Source organism: Nicotiana tabacum, chromosome 12 (assembly GCF_000715075.1).
Source record: "Nicotiana tabacum cultivar K326 chromosome 12, ASM71507v2, whole genome shotgun sequence".
In the NCBI taxonomy this organism is placed as follows: domain Eukaryota; kingdom Viridiplantae; phylum Streptophyta; class Magnoliopsida; order Solanales; family Solanaceae; genus Nicotiana; species Nicotiana tabacum.
The window spans coordinates 79,815,616-79,836,555 of record NC_134091.1 but is presented as its reverse complement, the minus strand read 5'-3'; the positions used below and the strand labels follow the sequence as shown (position 1 = coordinate 79,836,555).

General features: G+C 37.4%; 1 protein-coding gene across 2 annotated transcripts in view; it reads left to right on the top strand.

Moving 5' to 3' along the window:
* Nucleotides 1–3,643: 3,643 nt before the first annotated feature.
* Nucleotides 3,644–20,940, top strand: part of LOC107771488 (katanin p80 WD40 repeat-containing subunit B1 homolog KTN80.4) — a 31,768-nt gene continuing 14,471 nt past the window's right edge. For both annotated transcript variants that reach the window (XM_016590851.2, XM_016590850.2), the window contains exons 1-12: nt 3,644–4,200; nt 4,506–4,636; nt 4,928–5,045; nt 5,139–5,365; nt 5,864–5,966; nt 15,284–15,354; nt 15,499–15,573; nt 15,668–15,811; nt 15,910–16,138; nt 16,325–16,846; nt 19,141–19,200; nt 19,281–19,402. In XM_016590851.2, coding sequence (XP_016446337.2) covers nt 4,170–4,200; nt 4,506–4,636; nt 4,928–5,045; nt 5,139–5,365; nt 5,864–5,966; nt 15,284–15,354; nt 15,499–15,573; nt 15,668–15,811; nt 15,910–16,138; nt 16,325–16,846; nt 19,141–19,200; nt 19,281–19,402 — 1,833 coding nt within the window. In that variant the 5' untranslated portion in view covers nt 3,644–4,169. The remainder of the gene's footprint in view (nt 4,201–4,505; nt 4,637–4,927; nt 5,046–5,138; nt 5,366–5,863; nt 5,967–15,283; nt 15,355–15,498; nt 15,574–15,667; nt 15,812–15,909; nt 16,139–16,324; nt 16,847–19,140; nt 19,201–19,280; nt 19,403–20,940) is intronic.

Sequence of the window (20,940 nt, the reverse complement as noted above, 5' to 3'; positions counted from 1 at the left end):
AACCTCGAACACTAGGGGGCATTGCCCTCAAATGTCAACTTTGATGCGAGAAAGTTACTTCACGGCAGCAGGGTCTCGATAGAAAAAATTTGTAAGGGACAAATGGTCAAATGAACCGTGCCCGCGTAGTTTGCTCGAGCCCTGGCACAGAACATGTACGCATGTATAATCATTTATTAAGAGAAGTATTTTTCTTTACCGATATCTCATGCCTTAGAAAATTTTTTCTACTTTACAATTTTATACTCTCGATTTATTATGTAAACAGGCTTAAGGGCCGACCATAACCAGAGTTCGGATAATTACCCCTACGCTCGGGGACTGCCGTCCGAAAAATAAACGAGATCGAATTATTAAAATTCCGAGATCATGAGACCTTTTAGGCAACCCTCGATTTTTATAGGCCACGGCCAACCCACTAGGGGACTGACACTTCGGGCAAGCTCGAAGTAAAACGGGAAAATAAGCCCAAGGAGCAAATTCCGAACTAAAGAGGCTACGGCCGAATTAACACGGGTCGGAGACGTCCAAATTCCGTAACAAAACAGGCCTTCAAATTCTTAAATAAACCGGTTAAAAAGGCTACCCCCGGCAAAATCATAAAAGGCTTCGATAATATCAAGCCTCGAAAACTCTAATGAGTACAAAATTGTTCGAACTCTTGAACGATTCCTTATTTCGAGCTAAGGCATTACGAGTTTTTTGCAAATACAAATGATAAAAAACTTTTTCAAGCCGAAAAGGGGAGAAAGACATAAACAACCTTTCTTACAAAAGCCTAAGGGCTATATTACTTCGAGTTCGAGCAAGCACTCACTTGATCGAAAAATCTAAGGGCTATACTAGTTCGGTTCCAATCAAATTGTCTAAACCTCAGACACAATTTTATGCTAAGGCATTTTCGACCTTAGTAAAATACAGAAAAGCAAAGGAAAAACACAAGAATCAAAAGAGCAAGAAAAGCCTTATATATATATTCAAAAGTTTTTTTACAAAAGGACGAATCGGCCCCAGAAAAGATACAAAAGAAAAACAAGAAACCTAATATCCTAAGTGGCTTGGTCTTCATCGGAGGTTGTGTCCTCGGTATTTTCTCCGTCCTCAAATTCGCTCGAGCTCTCGGAGTCTTCCTCAGGGAAGGCCAGCCTTCGGGCTCTGGTTTCCTCCGCCTTATTAACTGGGCCGACGGGACGTTTGTTACATACGTCATAATCGGGCTCGTCGCTAACATCATCATCCACCAAGTCGGAGCCCGAAAATTCATATCGTTTCTCGTCTTTTTCCTCATTCCAGAAACGAGTGGACTATCTTTATACGGTCAAAACCGAGTTTTGCCCTTCGTATGATTAATCGAGATTGGAACATGATAGTCCAAGGTTCATCATTGTAATATCGAGCCATGGTGCGAAGTATATGTTGTCGAGCTCGAGACCCAGAGACCGATCAAGATCGAGGTCGGCCAAGATCGAGTTCAAAGACCTAGAGACCGATCAAGATCGAGATCGACCAGGATCGAGATCGAGCCAAAAAATAAAAAAGCCGTTATAGCCGCAATTAGGGGGAGAATCTCGGCGAAAATCACGGCACAAATCAAGGAGAGATTAGTTAGCCAATCATGGGATTTCTTACTGTATTTAGAATTGTACCATAAGTAGGATTCCCCTACTATATAAAGGGGATCTAATAATTTGTAAAGGGTGGATATTCACGCAATACAAAGCAATATACTATTCTTTTCTTTAGGTTCTCAATACTCTGTTACTCTGCTCACGCCTCATTTGCTATTTCATTTGGTTCGAGGGTAACTTAGCTCGAGGGCCAAAGCTGCATATCTCATTTGGTTTGCTTTTATTTTTCTTTACAGTCAATTTCAATAACAATTTGCATATTTTCTCAGTTTGTGCCAAGTAAAATCATGTGTCCTTAAAACCATATATAAATTCAATTATTATCCATTTTTAGGGTAAACAATATTGATTAGAGAAAGAGTACAAACAAGATAGAAAAATAAGGAATAATAGTAATTATTCTTTTATAAACGAAGTATTTATAGGCCGGAGGGAGGCATATATAGAAGCGAAAAATGTCCATAGTGTGAATAACAAATGTAAGGAGGAGACGTGAACAATTCAATGTTGTGATATAGAAGAGTGTGAGTATACAACAAGGAAAGGGGGACGAGGATAACGATTGTGTTAATTATCTGTGCAACTCCATTTTGTGTGTCGATATGAGTGCTCTTTTATGACAAACTGACGGAGGACCTAAAATCACCAATTAGTACCTTTTGGAGGTACATTTTAAGTATCCAAATGCAAATAAAAATAATTTAGTTTCAAAAGTTTAATATGATAACAAACAATTACATTACAGTTCTATTTATATTTCCTATTTGCTTCACATCCTCAAACAAAACTAAATCACTCAACAAAAAACGCTGATTTCATTTCACGAATAAACGAAGAAATATGCAACATAAATTCGACTATTAACTTACAGTAATTTTTTACGTTTAACTAAAAATTATATGTGGTTATTATATATGAAAAATTATTAATATTTTAAATACATTCACAGAAAATTAACTAAGCAATCAGAGTAAAAATAAATATTAATGTCTCTAATTTTAATTTGTATTGATATTGCTCCCAACTCTTTAAAATCTAATATTATTATACGAAATTTAATAGACATTACACGAGCATGGGTTTAAACCTAGTTTCTCATTTTTTTTACAACAATGTTATGCAATTTAATAATTTATAAGTTAGAGATCCCCTTGCGCCCTATGTGTCGAAGCTTACCTTCGCTTTATGTTAGGTAAAAAAAAATGTCTCGCCTTACGCCCTTGCCCTCTACTAAGATTTCCTAATTTTAAGAAATACTAGAATTATTAATTTTGCTTTTTTTTAAGTTCAAAATATTATTCTATATGTTAGGACACGAGAGTCAAATATTATTTTTTGATATACCTTTTAAGTATTTTGAATATTAATTATTATGATTTATATTATTTTTTATATTTTATTTTATTTTGAAAAAACTCGGAAAGACTAAGACGGTGTTTGGCTAAGCTTATAAGCTGGTCAAACTGGTTTATGAGCACCTTTTGGCTTATCTACGCGATTGGTAAACACTCAAACTACTTATAAGTCAAGTGCTTATAAGCTAAAACCAACCATAAGTCATAAGTTGGTCACCTACAACTTATGGTTTTTCAGCTTATAATCACTTTTAGTTTGACGAACACTTTTACTAGTTTATCCTTAATAATACTTTCTAATTCACAAAATATTTTTTCCCAAAATAAATTTGTTGACTTTCTCTTCATTCCATATTCGTTGTTAATTATTTTTTTTACAAAATTTTTTTTAATTTATATTCTTTTAAAAAAATTTATGGGTATTTTTGTCATTTTAACAAAAGAATAGCTTATCAACACTTTTTTATCAAACACATTAATTATTTATTATTAGTTTTAGCACTTGTATCCAAATACGTAAATATTTATTTTAAAAATCAGTTTCAGCAGTTAAAACACTTTTCAACACTTCAACTTATCAGCTATTTATAATTAGCTAATCGAAACATGCCTTACCAAAGGAGTATCATTTTAAAAATAATTACTCCTAAGATTAAACATTACTATTATTGTTGTTTGTCTACCTAAGATGGTGAAAGGGGATCTAGAAAACGCCATTTCTTCTCTTCCCCCTCTTTCCTTCCTTGTATATTTCGCCATCGTTCTTTAGAGGAAGCCATCAGAAGCTGTTGGAGCTACAATTGAGTAGAGCAAGGACGAGCCGTTGTTGCTAAACCCATTCCGTCCTCTGCCATTGTTGCAACTCTCAGTCCAGACCTAAGGACGAAATAACAAAAGGGCAGAACTGTCAGGGTCGCACGCTACGAATTGGAGAAGTGGTTCTGTAGGGAGCATTTTGAAAGAGAAGCCCTTTTCCTGCAGTACTAGTAGTAGTTGGCGGTGGTTGTTGCTGAAGAGAGAGCGAAAATGTGCAGGAGGTTCATGGAGATCCTGAGCGTGTCTCGCTCTCAGCAGATTCAGTAATATGACGAGAGCCGTACTGGCATTTCTCGCCTTCTACGCTGCCGTTGCTAGGTTTTTCAGCCGTTTCCATTTCCATTCTCGAGCCCGATTTTGACTTTTCTCCATGACTACTACTAAGCGTGCTTATAAGCTACGTATCCTTTTTCATTTGTTTTATTTATTTTTTGCTTTTTCTGGAAAATGTGGTTTTGATCCTAGCGAGTGATTGATATTTTCTTAATCTCTTGTTTACTATGCTGGAAAATGTGGAGACATACCCTTGAGTTTGCTTGGATCTAGTGGATGGAGAATAAAAATAGCATCTTCCTTCTCCATACATCTCTTGTTAGTTAGTTGAAAAGCTTTGATTAGGTTCTTAATATTTGAGTTAGTTTCTTTGGGTAAAAAGGTAAAGAAGTCGAGCCATATTTTGGAAAACCTTGATAATACTTTGTTATAGAGGAATTCGTAGCACATTCTTTAAGCGTGAACTGCTTGAAGATTGGACGCAAGTCATCCAGGGTTCTTGTAACCGGAGGAGAAGATCACAAGGTTAACCTTTGGGCCATTGGCAAGCCCAATGCCATCTTGGTCAGTTTCTCACTTATCATCTCCTCTTGCTGTTATTTCATTTCAGGTTTGTCTATCTGCATTGAAAGAGAAGCTTTTCGAGTAAAATGGATTGAAACTTAAGAATGTGCAGCCGAATCTGCTGCGTTTTAGTTGTTGTATTTTCCTTTTCTGGATGGGCATAATGCATATTACCTGATTGAGGCCTTTAGTTGGGTGCTATCATTTTTTTTTTGGTTTCTTTTTTCATTGATGAAGAATAAATGTGGTGGCTATGTATTTACGCATGGTCTTCTTTGTGTATTTGTGTAGAGTTTGTCAGGTCATTCAAGCGGAATTGATTCAGTTAGCTTTGATTCTTCAGAGGTGTTGGTAGCTGCAGGAGCAGCAAGTGGTACTATCAAGCTTTGGGATTTAGAGGAGGCCAAGAGTATGCTTGTTGTAATACTTTTCATTGGGGAAAAATCATTTTCTGTTGTTTAAGAAATATATTAATCTCTCTCTCTCGCTCTCTCTCTGTCAGTTGTTCGCACACTCACTGGACACCGATCCAACTGCATATCGTTGGACTTCCATCCCTTTGGCGAGTTCTTTGCATCTGGGTCTCTAGATACAAACCTAAAGATATGGGATATCAGACGCAAAGGATGTATCCACACATACAAAGGTCACAGTAGAGGTGTCAATGCCATCAGGTTCACTCCAGATGGCCGATGGGTTGTATCTGGTGGGGAAGACAATACTGTCAAGGTCAGATCCCTCACTTTTATATTCCAATTATTCAATAATTATTTGATTATAAAGAGCTTGACGAAATAATCCACGCGAGAAATTTATGGAGTATGCCTGGACCTCAGAGTTCAAAATAACTCGCTGACAAAACCAATATACTACAACTTAATAAACATTCACTTTATGTTTTGACTTCAAACTTGCTGCATCCTACTGAGACTATTTTGCGTTAGATAAGTCTATTGCTAGCTTAACATGTTGAATGGATGATGACAACATAAACTTCTGTTAATCTTTGTCTTTTATCCATTTCCATGTCAAGGAAAAAAAGAAAAACCAATGGCCATGTCTGTGGCGGTAATAGCCATCTCATATTTTGAGTAGTTCCCTTCATCTCATGTGCACTAATCTTCTTCTATGATAATAGTGGTGGACATTGTATCAGGTAGATGTATGAACATTTAATCACTTTTTTCATTATTCTAATATTTTGATAATAATTCAATTTTGTGGCAGCTTTGGGATTTGACTGCAGGAAAGCTTTTACACGATTTCAAATGTCACGAAGGGCAGATTCAGTGCATAGACTTTCATCCCCATGAGTTTCTACTGGCAACAGGTGTGCTTAAAAGCTTTGACATAGTGTTACATTGTCTCTTTTATCAGAAGGGTCAATCTGGTATTCAAAATACTGGTCTTATTGCTTGCTGCATTATGCTTGCTCCAGTAACTTTAGTTGTGCTCTTGAAAATGAGATCTTCAATGCATGCTATGTTCTGTGTAAGATTTAAATTTTTTGGCGATCTCTTTCCTAATGCTGTATACCGTCGGTTAAGATAACTGAATATTTGAATTGACAGATGACGTGTGTGTACACAACACATAATGAACTTGTAGTTGATGACATTTGCCTGCCTGTTCTTAGTGCTCTAAATATTTTTTCAGTTTGAAACTTTTTTTTTCCTTCCTCTTTTTGTTTTGACAATGAATATTTTGCTCTCACAATATTTTAAGAAAAAGTGACTCGCTTACCAACCACATCAGTAGAGTACTCCCTCCACCCAAAATTTTGTAGTCCATGCAAACTTTTTATTTTATTTTAAATATCAGTAAATCATGCAAACTTTTCAAAAGTCAAATTGAGCTTCTATTAAATGCTTAATTTTATTTAATTTATACAGGTTTAGAATATTCTAAGCTCTCCCGTGATACACTTTTCTTGTAGTTTATTGTGAACGTTTTTGAAGTTCTGTCCAAATGACTCTGACGAAAGCCCAGTTTGGCTAGTAAAAGTCAAATCTGGCAAAATATTTGAGATAGAGGGAGTGTGGCAAGGAGCATACTTTATGTAACATAGGCTTATTATTCCAACCATGCTTCTCTCCAAATTAGTGGGTCTATATGCATCCTCTGTATTCATTCTGCTTTATTCGGGTTGGTTTCTTCCAATACACTGATGTAGCGAGTGAACAGGTAAGCATGTCCGGCGAATTCAATGTTCAAAGGAACCAGAAAAGTTTGTCTATCTTTTATAGACTAATATATACATTGTATTGAAGTATTGAACATTATTAAGAAAATTTCCATAAGTTTATACTTCCTAATGTTGTAAAATTCAAATCTTGAATTATATATTTAAGGTGTTAAATGATTAAATCATTATATAGCAATTGAGAGTTTTTTGTTTTAAGGTTCTTTAGTGTAAAAGGACCCCATTTATTCTTTAGTTTTCTTTTGTGCCCCATAGAAAAGAATATGTTTAATAAAGTAATGATTTATTAACAAGATAGGGAGAACCCTACACACAGGATGCACATGGAAAAGAATATTAAGTAAGTAGAAAGGCAGAAGTACTGTATGCTGTTAATCAACTTTTGCCATATTGCTATGATTGTCCAAGTTCGAAAGATATACTTCCTTTGTCTATATTTATATGGAACTTCCCAAAAATGCTCGATGCCATCCTACGCAACTTTATCCACTTTCAAGAATTCATATCGTATTAACTATTTAAAATCTAAATGGTGATGTGATATTTTTCTCTTTTAATCAACCTTTTTAACTTTTCAATACTACTGTAATATTTTCTTCCATTACTCATAATATAATATATAAGTCCAATTAACATCTTAAATTCCTTTTCCAATGAAACACCGTCATATAAAATGAGACAAGAGAGTAGGAAAAATTGTAGAAATGAATTGATGTGCGACAGTAGTCATGCATGTAAGTTGAATACACTGATAATTTGGTGATGGAGCTTTAATATTAGAGGATATGCATATTAACAAAAAAATAAAAAACTCAAAGCATTTATTGAGGTTTTGGTCCAGTGAAATTCAAGATATACCTAAAGGACAAATATAGCTTATTAGATCATATCAAAGATTGAGAAGTAGTCAGTTTAGTTCTGAGTATGATGCTAGAAATATATGCCATACATGCCTTGGTCGCATCCAATAACAGTGATTTTGGGTTTTTTGCCATAAGTTTTTATATTGTTGAATGGCTCCCAATTATTCCTTTAAATCTGTTGTACCACAAGGAAAAAGTTATTAGGATAAGTAGGAAACTGTGAAGTAAATTAAAAAACAATACACAGATGAGTTGATGCAACTTGTGTGTAAGTGATGTGATGCAAGATCAAGAAGGCCAAGAATCCAAGAAATTTAAGAAGTCCAAGATCCATCCAAGATTAGGATTTCTTTTCCTTGAAGATTATGATTTCTTATTTCTTGTTTTCTAGTAATTTAATTCTTATTTTAGTAGGATTATATTTGTAGTTCTAGTCAAACTAGGATTGTTAGTTGGTCTCCCATCCTTACTAGAATTCTCTTTTCTATTTTAGTTAGAATAGGTTTTTCTTACCCTTATTCTTATTCTCGTTTAATTAGGATTAGTTTTCCTCAACCTCATCAATTTTACTCACTGTAAGGCCTATTTAAAGGGCTCAATATGCTGAAAATAATGATGGGTGATTAGTTTTTCTAAGCTTTTGCTTCAAAAACGTGATTTACTTTTTATTTCACTGTTCTTCCTTTATTCAACGCTTCTTGTGATCTTTCGGGATTGAAGAACGTGTGCGTGAGGTTTATTTTCATCTTACATTCTTCTAACATGAGTTTGAAGAACGCTTTCGCTAGTTTTGTGAAAAACTTTAGCGAGGTGCTTTTGTTTTGATCTCTTCTTTGTACTTGAGAGGTGCAAAACTTTGAACGTACATCATGATGACTGGTGAATCTTTGGGATACTCTATCTGTACAAAATAGTAGAATCCTTTCGGGCTTGGCCGACCTATTCAACTTATCCATACATATAGTGATTTTTTGGTATCCTTGTGGTCTATGTTATGGGATTACCTGTGGGATTGCTTTTTCTTACTTTGCTGTACATTCCGAGGAGCCTTTGATACCTAGAAAGTTTTCTTCCAAATAGTCATTATAGGGAAGAGAGTTCAACTCAATATAGGCCCTCCTTTCCCAAGTGCAAGATGGAAACCAATGATTCTGAGTTTTCTTGCAGAGTCTCTGGTGAAAATGGACTAAGAACTCACTGTATAGTGATGCTACATATTTGTGTAATTACTGGGTGTTGAGTTTGCTGGATGCTTTACTTTCATGATTGAAATGGCAGTTCAGAAAAGGGGAAGGATAATAGGAATATGTGGACTATTATATGAAGTTTCTAGAAACTAAAAGGTCCTATCATTATTAAACAAAAAAAAAGAAACTAAAAGGTTCTTTTTATGTGAAGTTTGCATATCTAGTGGAAAGGGTGCTGAGTCACACTAGGAAGTTTGGGAGAAGATGGTGGAGAGGAGGATGAGGAGAAGTGTATCTATTTTCGAGAACCAGTTCGGATTTATGCCGGGACGGTCAACTACAGAAGCCATTCACCTTGTGAGACGATTGGTGGAGCAGTATAGGGAGAGGAAAAAGGACTTGCATATGGTGTTCATTGACCTTGAGAAAGCCTATGGCAAAGTCTCGAGGGAGGTTTTATGGAGATGTTTGGAGGTTAGTGGTGTCCCGATAGCGTATATTAGGGTGATTAAGGACATTTTCGAGGGAGCTAAGACTCGGGTGAGGACTGCGGGAGGAGACTCGGAACATTTTCCAGTGGAGATGGGGTTGCATCAGGCAGTGTTGTGAAGAGTGTAAAGCGAGGAAAAGCGACAAGCCAATTTTCGCTTAAAGCGAGAAGCGAAGCGCTCGCTTTTTTGAAATGAAGCGGAATTTAAAAAAAAATTATTGAAATAAATATTGCATGGACAACACATGTAACTGTAAGCAAATGTTCAATACTTCAACGTAAAAACTAAAGAGTAGCATCAATTAAAGCACAAAATGAGCATCCTATTCTTCTACAAGATTGTCAAATTCTTGTATTCCACTATCATTATTATATTGCTCGTCATCTTCTTCAACTTCTTCTTCTTATCAACTAGGGACAAAGTAGCTACTTCTTTTACCTTCCTCCGCGAGCTTGAAATTGAGGTACTCCCCCTCAAACCATAAATCTTCTCCCCAATTTCACGCGCCTCCGCAACATCACCCCAAGTGAAATCAGAAGTTTCCTCAAATACTTCTTCATCTGCATGATCTTCCGGGACTCCAATTAGCCATTCATTAGCATCATCGATGTTGTCCAAACTAATTGGATCAATTATATTGCGAGCGTTGTAACGACGCCTCAATGTTCTACTGTACTTAATGAAGACTAGATCATTGAGATGCTTCGAGGTTAGTTTGTTCCTCTTTTTTGTATGAATTTGCAAATAATAAGTAATTAGTAAGATAGACAATTGAGATATAATTTAATTATCTCAATATACTAAATCTTTCTTCTTAGTTCTTACATGTTCAAACACGCTCTAATTGCTTTCACACCCGGATGAGCTACACGTTAGACTTAGAACCTTGATGGCAAACTTTTGTAATTCTGGAGTGGAATGGCCATATTGCTTCCACCATTCAACTGTAGAAGTAGAATAAATATTCAAAACATAATATTTATAAAGAAATAACTTATTAACTGTAAAGCAACATATAAGCACTCGCTCACCTGGTGACTTCATCTTTCTTTGTCTAATAGCCACGTTTTTCCCAAAAAGTTGCTCATCATTCCTATAAGTACTAAATTGCTCTGTTATTTTATCTTGCACGAATTATTCAGGTATCAACTTCTCAATACATTCAATGTATCCATTCCACAATTCTTCATCTCCTATAATCCTCTCTTCATTGTCATAAAACAGTTCTGGGTTCAAAACAAGTCCAGCTGTATGCAAAGGGCTATGAATCTGATCTGTCCACCTTTTATCTATGATCTCAAAGACTCTTTTATATTTTTTTTGATCGCTAAAAGAGTCTCGAATAGCCTCCTTTGCCCTATCTATTGCTTCGTAAAGGTAGCCCATTGATGGTCTTTGCTCCCCATCCACCAAACGAAGCACTTTAACTAAAGGACCACCAATCTTCAATGCATGAACCACGCTATTCCAGAATAAAGTAGAAAACATAATATCTGCAGATTCTCTCCCACGAGCTTCCCTTCCATAGGCACTGTTAGTGTATTCATTTGAAACAACTGACTTCTTCAAATTGCTTTTTTGCTCATATTCAAATTGCTTTTTTGCTCATACATTCTATGCAAAGTCAAGAAAACGGTAACAAATCTTGTCTTTGCAAGTTTCACCAAGCTTCTTTGTTTAGTGAATCTCTTCATTATATTCAATAACAAAGGCCTTTGAACAATATAGGAATGCATTCTACTTGCCTGATTAAAGACTGAATTGAAGGGTCTTTCCTTGAAAATATCACCAAAGATCAAATTAATGCAATGTGCTGCACACGGAATCCAATAAATGTGCGAGTACGCTATAGACATCAAATCATCAGCTTTGACATTTTCACAGGCATTGTCCGTGACAACTTGAACTACATTTTCTGCTCCAATCGAGTCTATTGTACTTTTGAACAAGGAGTACATTTTGGTTGAATCAGTAGAAGAGTTGCTTGCATCAACAGATTCAAGAAACAAGCTTCCCTTAGGAGAATTCACCAAGATATTGATGATCATTTTTCCATTTCTTGCCGTCCACTTATCCATCATAATGGAACAACCAAACTTGTTCTATTCTACTTTGTGCTCCTCTACGATTTTGTTAGTCTCTTCCACCTCTTTTTTTAGATATGTACCTCTAACTTCATGATAAGTTGGAGGCTTCATTCCTGGACCATATTGGCCTACGGCCTCAATTAAAGCAGAAAAAGTGTCAGTATAATTAACACAATTAAAAGGAAGACCTGCATCATACATCCACCGCGCAAACATTGCAACTGCACGATCCCTCAAAATCGCTTTGGCATCAATTTGATGATTGCCACTTTTCCCTACCATATCTTTTGGTTTTTGCAGGAAATAACAATCCATAGGACCTTTAGTCTTACCAATAGATCCACAACTTGAAGACATTGTTTATATCCTTCCCCGTTTTTGTGGTTTTAATGGAAGCGACGGACCATCGTCACCTTCTTCTATTTCATCATCGTCATCATCATGATTATGCAGTTGTTCTTGTTCATGATGCATTTGAGTCTATAACTCTTTTTTTTTTGAAGGTATGCTTTCATTTCTTCCTTTACATGCGGCAAAACTTTAGAACAAGATGCAACGTTTGGATCACCACCGATTAGATGAAACTTTTGACGATAGATTCCCCCATTCGAAATCTTGTCACAAAAATGACATCTAATTGCCATCTTGTTGGTCTCGCTAACTCTTGCAGAATAAGCCCAAGTCGGGTCTTTCCTATCTTCTTTTGGTGCCATTAAAAGAACAACTGAATAACACATAAAAAAGGCAATAAGAACTAAGTGTAAATGATATGAAAAAATGGCAGTATAACTGAAAAGAAAAAATGGGCAGCATTTCGCTGCAATTTATCACTGAAACAATGAAAGAAATGAAGCAGAAGAAGAGGAGAATGAGAAAAAGAAGAATTGAAAGGGAAAAAAAATTTCGCCAGCATTTCGCTGCTATTTGGACACTGAAACAGTGAAAGAAAAAGAAAAAAAAAAGGAGGAGGAGGAAGAAGAAATCACATACCTGGGACCAAACTTGATGATTTTGAAGTTGAAAAGTGCAGAAAACTTGAACCCTAAGTCGCCTCTGTTGTTCTCTGTTGCTGCTGCTCGATGGTCTTTTAAAAAAAGAGAGCCTTTTTAATTAATTAACGTTGGCAACCCATTTATAAAGAGAAGCGCTCGCTTTGTCGCTTTGTTCGCTTTCTCGCTTCTCGTTTTTTTGGGGGAAGCGATCGCTTTAGTATACCTGATACGCTTTAGATCAGACAAGAGCCAGATGGTCCGCTTCGTATCGCTTCGCGCTTTAAGCGTTGAAGCGGTCGCTTTTAACAACACTGGCATCAACAACACTGGCATCAGGGATCGACTCTTAGCTCGTTTTTGTTTGCCTTAGCGTTGGATGTGCTGACGTGACACATACAAGGGGAGGTGCCATGATGTATGCTATTTGCTGATGATATAGTACTGATTGACGAGACGCGAGGCAGAGTTAACACTAAGTTGGAAGTTTGGAGACAGACGTTGGAGTCTAAAGGTTTTACGTTGAGTAGGTCGAAAACATAATACTTGGAGATCAAGTTCAGTGATGGGATGCATGAACCCGAATTGGACGTGAAGATTAATACTTAAGTCATCCCCAAAAGAGATATTTTCAAGTACCTTGGGTCTATAATCCAAAGCAACAAAGATTGACGAGGATGTTACTCATCGCGTTGGAGCGGGGTGGATGAAATGGAGGCTCGCTTCGGGAGTTTTGTGTGATAAGAATGTGCCACCTAGACTTAAGGGCAAGTTCTACAGAGTGGTGGTTAGACCGACTATGCTGTATGGAGCTGAGTGTTGGCCCGTCAAGAAGTCCCATGTCCAAAAGATCAAAGTAGCTGAAATGAGGATGTTGAGATGGATGTGTGGACATACCAGAAAAGACAAGTGTGAGAATGCACGGGAGAAAAATCTATTTTTTTTAACAATGATACAACGAGCCCTATATATAATGCATATTCTACTCCTACTACATATGAGACTAGGACATATTCTACTCCTACTACATATAGGACTAAAACTATTTACACATAACTATCTAACACTCCCCCTCAAGCCGGTGCATACAAATCATATGTACCGAGCTTGTTACATATGTAACTAATACGAGGACCAGCGAAGGACTTGGTGAAAGTATCTGTAAGCTGATTATTCGACATACAAGGCCACTAGACTCCCCCTGAGCAACAAAATCAAGTGGTTGTTGATAATCAAAAGTTGGCCAAAAGGTCGCCGGAAAAATTTGAAAATAGTGAGACTAAGCCGAATTCCACACTACAAAATAGGTTCTAAAACACCACCAGCAAACATAAACTTTTCTGGAAATTACTGTTCACACCGGGAAATCACCGTTCACGCCGGAAAGAGTGCACTGTTCACGCTGGAGAAAATAAAATTTGTTAGAATTTAAAATTTGTTAGAATTTGATGTAATTTATATGGGTAGGCCCGGAATCACTGGACGAGTAAGTTGTCTGGAATAAGTTTTGTCAAACAGTGGCCGAAATAGCTCACACGCGCCAGAAAAGTTACTGTAGCTCGCCGGAATACTAGTTCTGGCGCGTGACTTTCTGTCGGAGCAATTGACTGTTTCCGAACAAGATAGTAGTGTTGGTTTTCGCACAACGCTTACCGATGAGGAGATAACACAAATCAATCTTGAGTCGTCAACCGGAAAGATGCACGGTGACCGACTTTTCTGTTCCGATGGGGCTGGAATTTCTGGGGTTTGATCGCACAAGGTTTCGGATCCGATGGTGATACTGATATATACACAGTACCACTGTAGTAGTGATGAACCTTGGGAACAAGACGAACTTGCCGGAAAATTGCACGGCGATGAGATCTTTCTTCTCGGATGTCGCTGGAATGATGCAAAGCGATAATTTTCTCACTAAAGCTCTGATACCATATGAGAATGCACGGGAGAAAAATCTATTTTTTAAACAATGATACAATGAGCCCTATATATAATGCATATTCTACTCCTACTACATATGGGACTAGGACATATTCTACTCCTACTACATATAAGACTAGGACTATTTACACATAACTATCTAATAACAAGATTAAGAATGAAGTTATTATGTACAAGGTAGGAGTGGCTTCTGTGGAGGACAAGTTGCGGGAATCGAGACTGAGATGGTTCGGGCATGTGAAGAGGGAGAGACATAGATGCCCCGGTCAGTAGGTGTGAGAGGTTGACCATGGTGGGCCCGAGGAAGGGTAGGGGTGGGCCAAAGAAGTATTGTGGAGAGGTGATTAGGTAGGGCATGTCATTGCTTCAGCTTACCGAGGACATGACCCACGATAGGAAGGTGTGGAGGTCGAGGATTAGGGTTGTAGGTTGACAGGTAGTCGTGAGTTTCTCTAGGCTTACCAGTAATACTAGTACTATTCTTGTATTTTCTTATTCCTGGTTCTTTATTATTACATGTGTGTCATTCGCTTCCGTTACTCTATTACATTGTTGCTGCTATTGTTTGTTGCTTTTTTTTACTGTTCCTTGAGTCGAGGGTCTATAGGAAACAACCTCTCTACCTTTATAGGGTAGGGGTAAGGTCTGCGTACACACTACCCTTCCCAAACCCCACTTGCGGGATTAAACTGGGTTTGTTGTTGTTGTTGCATATCTAGTGGAAAGCTAGTAATGCTGACAACTCAATGAAAGCAGGGATTGGGATGGTGGTGGTGGGAGGATCAAACGAATAAAAAGAGGTCTTCATTGTTAGGTGTTGTATTGATTCTGATCATCATAGCAATAAGTTGCCTCGTTGTTTGTTCTTGTTCTTTTTCTTCACCAGGTTCTGCCGACAGAACTGTAAAATTCTGGGACCTCGAAACCTTTGAGCTCATAGGTTCAGCTGGACCTGAGGTTAATCTTTTCATCCTTTTTGCATCTTCTCTTTGTTCGCACATCTTCAATAAATCAATGCAATATTGCTTCTGAGTGCTTCTCATGTTTCTTGGAAGTCTTGAGATTGTATAAAGCTTAACTATTTGTTTATCTCAATTCTAGACATCAGGGGTGCGTTGTATGACCTTCAACCCTGATGGGAGAACCCTTCTCTGTGGTTTGCATGAGAGTTTGAAGGTAGTCTTGGGTATTTGCTGTTCCTTCAGAAATAGTTGTTCCATGTATTGTAGCATTTATGTTGTTTCCTTAAAACTTGCTCCTTTTTTTGTAGGTATGCTCTTGGGAACCAATTAGATGTCACGATACAGTAGATGTTGGATGGTCTCGGCTGTCGGATCTTAATATTCATGAAGAGAAACTCCTTGGCTGCTCTTACAATCAAAGTTGTGTTGGAGTGTGGGTTGTGGATATTTCGGTAAAAAGTTTTCTTTTGATTGGAGTTATCTTTGATGATATACTTCGTGTTATGATTTTGAAGTAAGGTTTAATTTGTTTCATGCTTTCTTCATGCAGCGTCTTGAACCATATGCAATGGGTAATACTGCTCGATTAAATGGTCACCCTGATGTAAAATCGAATTCGGGTGGGAATTTATCCAATCTGGCGGATGATGGTACCAAAGCCAGTTCTGGTAGACTCTTGATTTCTCAAAATTGTGATCCTGTTAAAGAGACCAAATCTTTTGGAAGACTTTCAGTATCACAAAACTTGGAGCTTCAAAGAGATTCTAGGACCCTTACTAGTATGCTATTTATCTTTTTTTTTTTTAATACCTTTTTCGTTTGCGTAAATTTGTTAGCTTGGTACCTTGTGTCGAGATTCTTTTATTTCCTCCCATTTTGTTAGTTGATAGCATTTTTATTTGTTTCCTTCTCTGAGTTTGGCTCCCCGAAAGTTCTGACAGTCTTCACTTGTCTTCTCAATGAAGCTACTGCAAATGCGCCTGGCACTCCTCAAAGAATAAATCTGAGTGTTGGTGCGAAAGCACCTCCAATTAACACCACAGCATTTCCTAATACAACTGGTCTGAAGAGGAATTCAGCTAAAGCCCAATCAGCAGCAGCTAATTCTTCCATTGTCAATAGGTCAGAGGTCATACCCATTATTGTTCCAAGAAATAATGACAGAATGGAGCAAGTATCTGAACCCAGGAAAGGAGTAGTTGCAACAAGGGCAATGCAGCAGTCATTGCAGACAAAAGTCTCTGATTCACGGAGGTTTTCAACTTTCAAGGAAGACCTTGGGAGACCAAATGCTGTGTCACAGTTTGACATTGAAGTCCCCAAGGCTATTGAATTCAGTAGTACAGCAGACAAGAGCAATTTCCCTTCAGTAATTGCTGGAGCTGCAGCAACTGAGAAGAATGTGAAGGATGACAAGAGTCTGGTCTCAGCAAAACTTGAAACGCATTCAGCACCTGAGTTATTTTCCGGAAACCAAAATGAAAATTGTGCGTATTAACTTGTCAGCCATTTTCTTTTTATCAAATACTGACATTTAGTGATTACTTTCGTCTATCCTATTGTTGTCCTATATGTGCTTGTGCTATGAAATAGCCTATTCATTTATTTCTTTCTGTTATCATCCACTATTTATTAACCTTTGAGTGGTAGAACTTGTATATGAATCGTCGAAAAGCAGTACCAAGTGGACTCTTTTACTAGTAGAACAAATGTATAATAATATTAGCCGCTAGCGAAATATTTGTCATAAATTATGGTTGTATACAGGAAGCCCCCTGACTTTTTCATAATATGCATTTCACCCTTCAAAATTATTAAATTTTGAAAAATTTGTGATCATTTTCTTAACCATTTCTATATGTAGAAAATTTGCCCCTCTCTAGTAATCCTGCATCTGCCATTGATTCTACAAACGTGTGTATATATATATATATATATATATATATATATATATTTGTCACCGAACAATGTTCGTTCATGCTGCCTTTTATGTCAACGCTTGCCTTGTCTAAACTTGATTGATATTTTTCGTTGTTCTTGCGGTTACTTATCTTCCTAGAAGAAAACACGGTGCTAGAATTTGGTCTCCCAGTTGTTTCCCTTATAGATTGGTGGCCTTCACCATCATTGCTGTACAAGGAGAAGACACTTCTTTTCTTTGAGTGGTTTATTTATGCTTTTCACTGATCTTCGCTGCACTTTATTGTTTTCTTCTGTTTATGGGATTTCTTGGAAGGTAAGTATCATTGTTTATTGGGAAAAGGGTCGGATATACCCTTGTACTATTAGAAATAGTCTATATTTATCCTCCGTTATACTTTCCGTATAAATATGCCCTTGCCGTTAATAAAGTAAACAAAAATACCCCTATTACTAACGGTGATCCAACCTGGCTATTGAAATTATACATGACCTGACATTTGGGGTGATGCGGACGCCATGTGGCATACCACCTCACCATCCTCTCCCCTTCTCTTTGTTCCTTCACTCCATCCAAAGCCACCAACACCTCCAACCAACCACTAGGAAGTCTGAGATCTGATCTCTGAGTCCACTCTTATTCGGCTATGGAGCAAGACTTAGCAAATGGGTTTTAAGGTAGAATTGTGTAGAAAGGTGTTTTCGTTTATACAAAAGAGATTGCTAAGGGATTTGCAGATAGCACCAAATTGTAGCTCATTGACTTCATTAATTGTTGTCTTCGCCGTGTGAATTTTGCCAACAAATGAACAAATCATACGAGAAAAATATAAGATGACAACACTTGTGTAACTTGTATTTTCTTTTGCTTTTTTCAGTTCTTGTTTCTAGTCAACTGCGATTGATTTTACTATTTTTATCATAAAAACTTCTCAAGAACACCGGAAACTAATACTCTCGAAGAGACCCCAAACAATGGTGATTTGAGATTTCCTCCGCACAAACTAACGAAACAGCAGTGAAACTTCAAGGTTAAGCTCAATCAAACGAGTCCTAAAACAAATTCGCAAAGAATCATCAACGATTTTCTGATCTGGATTTTGAAATTTCAAACCTCAAGCTTCATCCATGGTGGTTCAACAATGGTAAAGTTAATTTCAAACCTCAAGCTTAGGTGGTATTGAACCATATTGATCTTAGAGTAAACTAACTTCAATAGAGCCAATTTCTCAAGATTGCCTATTGTTTTTAGAATGGAACACTTCGATGAGTTATAAGAAAGACAAGTTTGTTCAAAGATTTCAACTTTGATGGATTATGACAAAGAAATTCTGGAGGAGGAAGAAGGTTGTGATAGAGAGAGCGAAAGGGTGGCCGGGAGAGGTGTTGGGCAGGTCTAGTGAGCAGAGAGAAAGAATAAGAAGGGAATGTGTGGGGGAGAAAGGGAGAGGATGGTAAGGTGGCATGGGTGGCGTCCACCTCACCCAAATGTCAGGCCATGTCTAATTTCAATAGTGATGTTGGATCACCGTTAGTAATAGGGGTATTTTTGTTTACTTTATTAACGGCAGGGGCGTATTTAGACGTAAAGTATAACGGAGGGTAAATGTATACTATTTCTAATAGTACAGGGGTATATCCGACCCTTTTCCCTTGTTTATTGGACCTTTTACCTCTTGGATCGAAATTGACCTAAGTGGAGACAAATTTATATAGCTGAGCCAAACTAGTTCGAGATCGAGTCATTGTTATTGTTGTGTTGTAATTAGCAGATGGAATTTTCTTTATCCCTTTTTCTTTTCTTGAATAATGTGGATTGTGGATTAGATACAGTTTATGAAATCTGGCAATTTTGTTTCAGATGAAACACGTGGAAATGTTATTAGTAGGAGTGCTTATCCCATGGAAGGTCAAAGAAGAGGTAAATTTTCTCTTTAATCTTGAGTCTGTTGCTTAACATTCCTATGAACGTTACTTATTACACTATTTTTGTTAAATTAGCAAGGACACGGTCTGTTGTTGCAAATTGGGAGAAGAGAGACAGGATCCCATCTCACGAGGGTCTTGCTTCCAACACTGTTGTTGGGATAGTACCTGCTCTGAATATGCTTTCCACCAACTTGGTATTTGTCTAATCTGAGATTTCTTCTTTAGTAGTTTTACATATCTTTTAATACTTTGTTAAGCTCTCTCTCTCTCTCTCACACACACACACAAACACACACCTGCTCTGAATATGCTTTCTACCAACTTGGTATTTGTCTAATCTGAGATTTCTTCTTTAGTACTTTTACATATCTTTTAATACTTTGTTAAGCTCACACCACACATATACACAAACACATATATACACACACATTCTTTTGTATATTGTTTTTGTTATTCATGTATAATTTCATGTTTGTTGATATTGAAAATGATGACGTGCTTCCACGTTTTTAAAGCATGTGGAGGAATTATATTTAGTTGAAAAGCTGACCCCATTTGTAGCAGTTAAATAGGTATTTGGTACAAAAAAGAAAAGCAGTTTTGGTCCTTCACTTATTACCTAATTTCAGTTTTGCCTCTTTAGTCTTTATAAAGAATTAGCATTTAAAATCTGCGTGTGAGTACAGCTATTCCAATAATTGATGGCCTGGTTAGTACTGGTCGGAAATTGAACAAGTGGTTCATGTGCCTCCCTCATAAATTTTTGAGGGGTTTAAGGTAGTGATGTGATAGATTTGTGTCCACATGACATGAGCACCCACTAATTCGTAAAGGAACAACCTGAGTGAGTCTTGGTTGGTTATTCTCTTTTACCAGTTTCATTTTGTTCTGATTCAGTTGGCTTTATAGGTTTCTTTGACCTTCTTGGGTTCAAGCTGAATTTTAACCTGGCCACACTTGAGGATGCTTGTCGGAAGCTGTTTCTTTATCTTTCACATGTGGGAAGGTGTTCAGGTGCTGGCAGTAGGATCCTTGAGATCTCCCTTGGATTACGAGTTGAGCTTTTTCCTCTCCCATATGTGCCTTCTCCATTGTCTTTTCTAAGTTGAGAGCGGGTGTTTGTGTCATTATCTTTCTAGTACCTGCTCTCTTCCTTTGTCCGACTGGTTATGCACTGATATAGAGAGTTGAGAATGCCAAGATAGGTCCATATTTCCGATGAACTCCTTGAAAAACCTTGGGATGTTTTTTGGGGGGAGGTGTGTCGTCTAGTTTGGATAGAGGCTGGAGGTTTGTAGGTTTGAGGTCACCTTTATCTCTGGCAGCGCCTCTCCATCTTCTCTGCCTGTCTCGTCCGGATAGCTTCATCTCGTTGCCTGCTTTGGTTATGATTTTATCTTAACTTGCTATTTAACTCTTGCACAAACTCACATGGGAAGCTCATGGGCATCTTGGTCCATTTTCTGTTAATTTCAACTAGGGCGGTCAATTGTTGGACCAAAAGCTCTCATGCGGAGAGTAAGCTACAAGTAAGAGATCAAAACTTTTTTTCTCTTGATACAATCAAGGAAATAGTACAGTGTGGGAAGAAGGGAATGAATGCCATTCAGCATTGGCTGCACATCAATCGAGCAGGGCTTGCGTTGGCATGGCTAAGATAGAAGGGCTTGAGGCTTGAATTAATGTGATGATTGAATACTCAGGTGGTAGTTCTTTTGGAACTTTTTCGAAA